The following is a 9,629-nucleotide window of genomic DNA, read 5'->3' as shown; positions in this document are numbered from 1 at the left end:
TTATAGTTTTATTTCACTAGCTAGAGTTTTAAAAAGTAATGTAATACTTAATATTTTTTAAATACTATTGCTATTAATCCTACAAATAATAATATTGATAATAATGAAGCTATGTCAAAAGAATAAAAGTAATTTTATTAAGCTGAGAAAGGACCAGAACATACATTTGTATGATTTATTATTTTTATTATTAACCTAGAGAACTGCTATATCAAGTTTAAGGCTCGTTCGATTGGCTACAGGGTTGAACTTCACCTCCCAGAGTGCACCGCGGTAGGGCTCCTCGTCTCCCATTGGTCTCGCTCATCGAGCAGCGGAGGCAGACATGAGGCAGTGGTGAAAGCCCGGCGGAGAGCTGCGGAGCTGAAATGAAGCGCACACACGGAGCAGCTCACACCGCGCAGCACCGTGCGGCTCGAGGAAGGTAGGCAGGCTCCGCGCCGCTAAAGCTGAAGGCTGCTCCGGCTGAATGAAGGGCTCCGTCCATGCGGAGGCTAGCGCTCTTTCTGCTTCCCTGTGCTGTCGCCGTCCTGGTGCACTTGTGGTTGGCACAACGACCCTCCTCCGCCCCGCTGGACAACAACACATACTCGGGTACTTTTTTAGCCACTACCCCGGGCTTTTACCTCCTCAGCTTCGCAACTTTTTTTCCTTTCGAGCGGCTGGTTAACTTTGCCTTTACCGCCCCGGTGTGGTAGTTTGCTAGTTAGTGTGTGTGTGTGGACAGGTAGTTAACGGCAGTGACTGTAATGAGTGTTTTCTAATGTGTGTTTTACGGAGGAAAAATAGGTGAATGTAACATTTGAATAGTGCGGGGCGTTGCTGGGATAGTCCCTCGCCGTGTTACAGTGCAACTACTGTGCTCCGTGGCTGCTTGAAGCGGGTTATCACTCATTATCAGCCCTCACGCTGGCTGTGTGAAGCGGCTTCACCATCAGATCAGTGTAGACTAACTACCTTTTAATGCACGAGGACATTAATCTTCACGGGGTGCATCGCAGTAAGTCACCGCAAACTGAGTATGAGAGGAAAACAGGTCTGGTTAGATTTCTTTTTTTTATCCATATGTTACATCTGCCCTTACATTTTGAGTACTCTGCTGTTGTGTGAGGTCATCTTCAGTGAAATGTCTGTCTCCAATGCAGATGAGCCATTACCTTTCTATGAAGTTTTGGTGGGGGTGCTGTCAGCAAGACATCATTATGAACTGCGACAGGCGATAAGAGAGACCTGGCTGGGATACCTCAGACACCACCCCCACTTCCAGCACAGGTCAGCAGGCTGGACCTTCAACTTCACAGCTTTTCTGTTTGTTTTGATTTGTCTTGCCTTTCTTTTTCTCACCATGTCAAATTCATATAGTAGAGAGAAAGGGAGGGGGGGTGAAGCCAGCAGCAGCTGGCAGCAAATAACTGACAGCCCCATCAAGCCTTTTATCTTTACCTGACCAGCGGCCAATATTGTTCTCTTTCATTCTTCCTCTTTGTCCATTTCCTTCTCATTGAGCGATCCGAGCACAGATAAGGTGTGATGGCCTTTAAGCAACCCCCCGGTAACCATGGCAACGCAGGGTGGATAGATGGACAAGCTTTAGAAATCTTGTAGCCAAATATTGCACAAACGGGGGGATATGTCACAGTGTTTGTGGTGTTGTTACATATTTTTTTGTTGTTTTCTCTCATCCAGAGTGGGGGTGAAGTTTATCGTGGGGGAACATGGGTGTCCTATACCAGAGGATGACCGAGAAGATCCTTACTCCTGCTCCCTCCTGAACTTCACCGAGCCAGGTAAAAGAGGGGGAAAATAGAAAAGCAAAAGAGGGGAGAGGCATCTGACTGCAGCTCTAATTCTCTCGGCAATCTGTTGCTTGCGTGCACGGTCGTCAAAGGGGAGCGGAGGCAGGATAACAGCAGAGGAGTCGAGAGAATGAGAAGAATGGCTGTTGAGAAAAAGAGTGAAACACCTTTTTATTCATGTGTTCCCACAGCTCAAGGACAACTTTCTCTTCCTTTTGTATATCTAAGGCCAAAGCAGAAATGCTCACTGCTGCAGGGCTGAGGGAAGAGGAGGTGGGGTAACTAGAACTGCTTAACACTTAGAAAAGTAGAGCTGCACAAAGAGCAGACACTATATGAAATAATTTAACTCCCTCGCAGTCAGTTTTGAACATTGGCAGTAATTGTTAACGTCTGTCGCCTTCGCCGAGCCCGTCCACTTGAGCCGGCTTTCTCCACTTTTACTGGCGTTAAGCTGCCTTCATGGAAACATAATTACAGCTCATCAGAATGGGCTTTTCACACAGTGGCCTTTGGGGTCATGGCAATGCGTTACATATATATTTATTTATTTCTTTTTTTGTTCCCCAGCCCTTTCTCTTGCCCTCCACTGCGTTAATGGCTGTTGGTTGTTGACGTGATTTGCTTCAGAATGGCAGGCAGGCTTTGGGTGCGCGTGATGCTCCGTGTGATTGGAAGAGAAAGAGGCAGTGGCAGCTTTTTAAGCACAGTCGGGGTACCTGACGCAGGATTCAGGTCAAAGCGCGCGTTAAGTGGACAATTAATTGTGGCGCTGAAATGTGTTTGTTTGCTCTGCGTTCATCACAGCGATTTTTTTTTTTTTTTTTGGACTACAATAAGGTGAATGCTAATTAGCTTCTCAGAGCAGTAATCCTGCTGCCGGCAGAAGGTGTGTGTGTGTGTGTGTGTGTGTGTGTGTGTGTACGCGCGCGCTTTGAATCCAGGAGAAATAGTGAGATATTTAATGATGTTTGAAGGTTTTGAGATTTCAGAGCTGATATAAACACTACAGCATGAGATGAATGGACTGATTGACATGTAATTAAAGATTTTTGTCTTTGCCTTTGAATTCTGAACTATTACAGAAAACAAGCACTTTAAAGACACTGAGTTCTTTTTTTTGTGTGTGTTATTTATTTATGTACTTATTCTTTTTTTTTTTAGACTGAATGTTCATCCACTAGCCAGTAATAAAAATAATGGTTTGATTTATGATCTATTTAATGAGCCATGCCCAATGCAGCCTATAGTTGGTGCTTGATATTGAAGTAATTGCCCATAAACACCCTTAGCGACAGAAATGTAATGATAAAAATGTATGATAGTTTGATAATCACATTTTTGTCATGTTTCCGGGGAATAAAGCATCGATCAAAATGATTTGTCTATTGTCTCTTAGTGGTAGCACAATCCTGCGGCTCAGTCCCATTCAGCTAACGTGAGAAGCGTTTGGTGTGATAAAACCTCTGCTCCTCTTCGCCTCTAATTGTCTTTATTTTGGAAGGAGCTGTAGAAGCTGTGTAGACTGCACATAAAGTGAAAGCGGGGCAGGGGTGGGGGGGGGGGCTTCGCAGCTTCGCTTTAACAGCCTCGATCTTTTCATTGATCTCTCGGGTAATAAACTGCTCTTTTGTAATTAAGAGAGCACGCTCACAAGCAGGGGCTCGCTTTGAAGACAGCCGTCCTGAAGAAGCGGCTCCTCAAAGTGCTGATGGTGTAGCTTTCCCAGAGTCCGCCGCTTTTTCCGAATGCTTTCTCTCGTCTCTTCATCACTAGGAGAAAAAAAGAAAGATAGTCAGCATGTTGGGATTGTAATAAATTTCATGTGTGCTTGTGCAGTGACTCGCTGCCCTCTCTGTGTCCCAGCGGCAGGCCGGGACGGAGAGATGGAGATTGTGACGGTGTCTGATCCCTCGCTGCTCGCCCCCTCCGACGTGTCTGCCATCGCCCTGGACTTCAAGGTGCTCCACCCGGTGGTGATAACCCGGCTAGGGGTGTTTCCCAGCGGGACCCGAGCCGAGCTTCAGAGCAACGTGACGGTGAAGCTTCTCCAGCTGGACCAGGAGGTAACGTGGCTTTGGCCTGTGAGCATAATGCATCGCGTATGCTGCGTTTCTGTGGAGCTCGGTAGAAACGCAGCCCGAGGGCAGCTGGAGGACTCTGTGCTGCTGCTGTTTGTTGAACAAACTTCAGCTCATTTTAGAGTCCTGCTATTGACAGAGCAGTGTGTGGCTGTGTTCAGTATGGAGGACGGCATCTCTGTGAATTCTTTATGGATAAAAAGTTTGAATATTTCTTTTTTTGCACTTTCTTCTTCAGGAGGCTGTGGTTACTGCTCGCTTCAGCTCCATTAGCACGGGGACCTTGGTGAACTGGATGTGGTACAAACCAGTGGAGCAGTTCATCCTGCCGAAGGTCAGTTTGTCGCTGATCCTCTGAGCTGTAGCCACGACTAAAGAAAAATGGAGTAAAAGTCCTCCAGTCGGGAATATAAGTCTTCAGAAGCTGTTTTAGTTTATTCTATTTTTTTTAAGTACTAGAAAGCTACTTCAGCTGCTCTTATTCACAACGGGTCACTACAGCAGGTAGCTCTGCATATTTGATTTGACAGATTTGTTTTAATTTATTTTTTAACCTGGATTTTCTTGATGCAGCCACAAAGGGATTTGTGTCTCCTCCTGGAATCAAACTAGGGATCTTTGGGTTGTTTTCATTAGCTCTGCTCGGGTTGATAACTGTGGAGGAGACGAAAAGAGAGAAACACACGAGACTTATGGAAGTTCAGGAGTTTATAAATTTATTTAACAGAAGGGATTTATCATTAATGTGAATGGGTGCCACATGCAGATTTAAAGAGGTTAACCCCCCAAATCAGAGGAGGACACATGAAGGCATTCATGTGTATGAGCTCACTCACTGAGGTTGATGTTAAATAGAATAAGTATCTGTTTGGAGAGCCAAATTTTGGAGAGCCTCGCTTCATTTTGTCCTCTTATATTTATATAACGGTGACCTCGCGCTGAATTTGATGTTTACCTTTGAATAAGTAAACATCCCCAACCTGAACTGATGCAGAAAAGCAACACATCAGTGCATAAAAAAGTGTTTGATGCTCACGATGTCCTGGCTTTAACACGCACCGCCAAGCGAAAGCCGTCCCCGTGTCTGCACGTACGCCTGGCGGTGATGTCAGGGGTACAAGAGTACACCGGTACATCGCTGCAGCAGAGGCTAGGTTCAGGGGATGTTAAATTAATCTTTCATTAACATTGTAGCGAAGCATAATGTAATCCACTCTAAAGTTTTCAAGTCTGCAGTGTCCTTGATGGTAGCTAATTACATCATTCAGATGAGATGGCGTTGGACAGCACACCCATAACATCTGTCTTTATTCCAGGGGTTTGAGGGGACGCTCGTCTGGGAGAGTCTCGACTCTGCCGCACTGACCACAGTCAACTCCTCCTCCGTGCAGCTCAGTGATGGAGGAGGCGTCCTAAAGATCTCTTCTGTATGTGTTCGCACACAGTATCTAGAAGGAGATATATGAATAACGGACTCTCATTCCTCTTTCAAGTTTCCAATAACTTAAAACTTTTTTTTTTTGCTCTTTTTCTTGGAGTTGCAGATTGCAGAGGGGATATTGCCTCATAGAAGTGCTCTTGGATTTCCTGGTTTGGCTGGAGGCTTCACATTTACTATCTATGGTTAGTCCTGCAGCAGAATAAACTTTGCACTTTTTTTATATGATAATTGTGTGATCAAAGCCACATTTTTAAAAACAGACCAGATGTAAGAGCTCGAAAAACACCGCTCACCGTGCTGCAGGCTTTTTGTATATGTTCCAAATAGAAAATAGCATTTTCATAGCCTCAACACCCGGCTGTTCCAGTATTGATTTTACCTACATGTGTTTGCATTTTGAATCTTAAGAGCAGATTTGGTGTAAATCTGTGCAAAACAAAATTAAATCCATCATTCAGCATCTCTGAAGAACCGAACTAATGGTCCATTGTGCCAAACGTTATCATTTTTTCATATCGTTTTACTCGATGGTAATTAAAGTTATTATACCTCAAGCGCCTTAGGTTATTAAAAAATTTGGGCTGAATAAATATAATATTTGCACAAAAACTATTACAACTTTTTCTCTGATTACCCCGAATGTTTTCCTCACTCTGCGTCAGATGGAGACGGTCTGTCAGAGCTCCTGCGGGGCCGCCCAGCCAGGATGGAGCGCCATGCCTCCAGGCTGAGGGAGGAGGATGCCACTTTGCAGGAGGAAAGCCTCAGGCATGGCGACATGGTGTTCGTAGATGTGGTAGACACCTACAGGAACGTGCCTTCCAAACTGCTTCAGTTCTATAAATGGTATGCCAAGTGCTAATGACTCGATTCTCTGTCTCCAAATTGCCTGGGCCCTCTGAGGAAATCAGCAACCTGAAATGAAAGTGTGCCGACGCCTCAAAATGTCTCACTGTTAAAATCACGACTGCAGTCGCTCAGTCAAGAAGTAGAGTTCTGAGTCATCAGATAAAGCAAAATACACAGAGTGGTCTTAAGCTGTGATGTGATAAGTGTTATACTTATTTGCAGACCTCCTGCCCTTCATGCTCGCTGGTATTTGAAAGTAAATCCACTCTGGGATATTGTATAAAATCAGAGGGTGGGCTTTAATTAAGGCTGCATATTCCCTCTCCGGCAGGTCTGTGGGAAACGCTGACTTTAATCTACTGCTGAAGACGGATGATGATTGTTACATCGACGTGGACTCTGTATTAATGAAGATTGACCACAAGGGTCTCAAACGCAGCAATTTCTGGTGGGGGAAGTAAGTACAGTTCGGCGTCCGGTACTGTTGACAGCGTATACTTTGTGTCCACTTGTGCTTACAGTTTAACTTCAGTGCGCTGTCAGCTGAGTTTTGGAGCGAAGAAACGGGAACGCTGTGCACGGTTAAAAAGCTGATAGGTCACCTGAAATGGAGACTGTATTTGATGATGATGTCTCTGCCATCCTGACCCAGTTTCAGGCAGAGCTGGGCAGTGGATCGCATTGGGAAGTGGCAGGAGCTGGAGTACGCGAGTCCAGCCTACCCGGCGTTTGCCTGCGGCTCTGGCTATGTGGTCTCTCGTGACCTGGTCCAGTGGCTTGCCAACAATGCAGAGAAACTGAGGGCCTACCAGGTAGAGTACGAATGCTAAATAAGAGCGTCCGACGTTCATGATCATAACGTGAGCAGCCCATCCTGGATGTCTCGTTGCAGGGAGAGGATGTGAGCATGGGGATATGGATGGCAGCTGTTGGGCCTCAGAAATATCAGGTGAGAAGCTGAATGGTATGAACTGCCAGCTTTAGTAAAACATAAATGATTTGTTTTGCTTTATTATCAGTCTAACACTGGCATAAAATACAACTTAGCCCAGTGCTTTCACTTTCCCTTATCAACGTCAGACTGATAAAGGTCAGCGTCTGGCATTAAGAAATGTTAGAAAGGTACAGATATGAATGTGTTTAATGTGTACATTTTTCTTAGAATATAAATGGCAGCTGAATTCAAGCTGTAAATATAAATGGTACTTAAATTTACAGCAATATTGATAAGATACTGTGTATTAACACATTGTTTTGTTTTTTTATATGACTTAGAGCTGTTAAACAATGTCAGACAAAGAGAAAAACAAATAATAATAATGGATTGGATTTATATAGCGCTTTTCAAGGCACCCAAAGCGCTTTACAATGCCACTATTCATTCACTCTCACATTCACACACTGGTGGAGGCAAGCTACATACTGCGTAACAAAAAGAAAACTGCACTCTTTTGTACTCACTATTGGTCCTCTGAGCTTCATTAGCCAAACTTTAGCATCTCACTAATAGGCTCTGCAAGCAAAAGACACAACGTGAAATAAAAATGTGAACTGAAATGATAAAACCCCCTCTCACCCTTGAGTTCTTTAGTCTGCTAAGCACGTACAATTTGATTTCTGTGGAGATTTCTGTGGCATGAACATTTATGATTGTTTTTCTCTTACCAGTAATTCAATATGCGGTTTGCTTTACAGCTTAACATTTTTATTACGAGCATGCGGCAAAAAAGCTTTGCTAGTGGAGTCGCAGTTTAAAGGCGTAATTGTGTTAACTGGTTTAATGTTTGTAACCTGGAGCATATCAAAATAAAATACTGCCAATTTAACCCGAGAGAAATGTGACCCAGCGTCCGCCTCATAATTAAATAAATTTTATTCCCCTTCCTGTTGCCAGGATCCCGGCTGGCTGTGCGAGAAGGAGTGCTACCTGGACATGCTGTCGTCCCCCCAGCACACGGCCAAGGAGCTGCATGTTCTGTGGGATAGGAAAAGAGCCTGTGGAGACCCCTGTGGATGCCCCTGGGACCACTGAATGTGGTTCACACTACACTCACTACGTGACACTGTGGGTAAAATGCACTCGACACTAGCTGTCAGGTCATTTTCTGTAATATTTTTTTCTTAAAACACTAAACTGAGCCATTGTCAGTTACTAGAATTATGATTATTATATTATAAAAAAAAAAACACTTAGATTTGGAAATGTGGGACACTCTGTAGGGAAAATAATGTCAAACTTTGCAGGTTCGTAATATTAACAACATAAACCATTTGCAGCTTAAAGAAAAAAAGACCTCACCTTTAGCTGTAGCATCCTGCCGGTATTTGTATCATGAAGTCGGTTATTAAATGTGAAAATGTCAAAATGTGGGAAGACTGCAGATGAAAAGATGCTTTATTAATGTAACTGTCAGGGATGGTACAAGAACCATGTGCAATACCAGCGTGTGAAGGTCATCATGTTCAGGGTGATTGCTGTGAGACTGAGTACTTTATTCTAATTGTTGGTACTCTGGAGACAGAGCTGAACCTTTTTTTGGTTTAATGCAGATATTTGATGGCGTTTTAATGATGATTCCTCTGCATTGCTATGTTTTGTAAATTTATTGTCTGAAGCTTTTCATCTTCTTTACTGTTTGTAGGTTTATGATGGGCTTTCTCACAGACGCACACACAGTTTGTACTGTAATTGTTATTGTGCAGATAGTGATGTGGCCTTACTGTATTTGTTAGGCGTCATACTGTACCTATGTTAACACTTGTGATATTAACAGATTTTTTTGGGGAACTTGACAAAGCAGTTGGAGCGACTGTGGAATAGACTCACTCGTTTAACACGGTTTTATGAAAGCCTCCTCAAAGGTAATAAAGAACATTTAAGAGAGATTAATGGCTCACTTGTTGTTTATTTTGGGAACGATGAACGCAGTAAACTTGGGGGCGCTGCTGATGCTGCTGTGCTCAGTCCACACTGGATACGGACCACACAGGTCCTTTTTTTCCCCACTTAAAAAGGAACAGGAATCCTATTCTTCTCCTAAGAGAGTAACAGCGCTGGAGTTTTGAAGCAGAGGATGTGTTGGCACCAAACTGATCAGTGTTTTCATGTAATCGATAAGACCAAGGCTTCTTTGGACACATGCTTCTTTTAGGGGGATCTGTTTGTTTAGCCATGTGATTGATGCTGAGTCCCCACAATTAGATTTCCTCCCTGTATATTTTCTTTCTTTTTTAATTAATTTATTTTTTGGGGTAAATAATGAAAGATGATGCTGAATGTTTTATTAATGGAGGACAGTTTGAGTCGTTTGTTTTATTTAGGCCCGTCCCACCTGCCAAGAAATCTGTTCCTGCACTTAACTTGACATTCGAGCAGGCATGTATTACACTTTAAATCTCCTCAGGCTTTTCTATTATTATAATAATTTAACAGCTCGGCCGTATTTCCTGAGTGTTTTCTTC

General features: G+C 43.6%; 1 protein-coding gene across 2 annotated transcripts; it reads left to right on the top strand.

The window, feature by feature from the left end:
* Positions 1–248: 248 nt before the first annotated feature.
* b3galnt2 (beta-1,3-N-acetylgalactosaminyltransferase 2) lies at positions 249–9,053 on the top strand. Of its 2 annotated transcripts, none has more exons than XM_085478141.1 (12): positions 249–594; positions 1,146–1,272; positions 1,687–1,787; positions 3,663–3,862; positions 4,116–4,211; positions 5,194–5,304; positions 5,422–5,500; positions 5,981–6,164; positions 6,499–6,624; positions 6,820–6,979; positions 7,060–7,116; positions 8,062–9,053. In XM_085478141.1, exons 1-12 carry the CDS (start codon positions 486–488, stop codon positions 8,197–8,199), a joined length of 1,488 nt encoding a protein of 495 aa, XP_085334267.1. In that variant the 5' UTR covers positions 249–485; the 3' UTR covers positions 8,200–9,053. The 2 variants fall into 2 exon arrangements, with proteins under 2 accessions (XP_085334267.1, XP_085334268.1); XM_085478142.1 differs by lacking the exon at positions 249–594 and adding an exon at positions 610–1,036.
* Positions 9,054–9,629: the final 576 nt, after the last annotated feature.

This window comes from Copadichromis virginalis, linkage group LG13 (assembly GCF_057382275.1).
Source record: "Copadichromis virginalis isolate Kocher_CV1m ecotype Utaka linkage group LG13, C_Virginalis_male_GT1.1, whole genome shotgun sequence".
Lineage (NCBI taxonomy): Eukaryota > Metazoa > Chordata > Actinopteri > Cichliformes > Cichlidae > Copadichromis > Copadichromis virginalis.
This window is presented reverse-complemented; position numbering and strand designations above follow the sequence as displayed.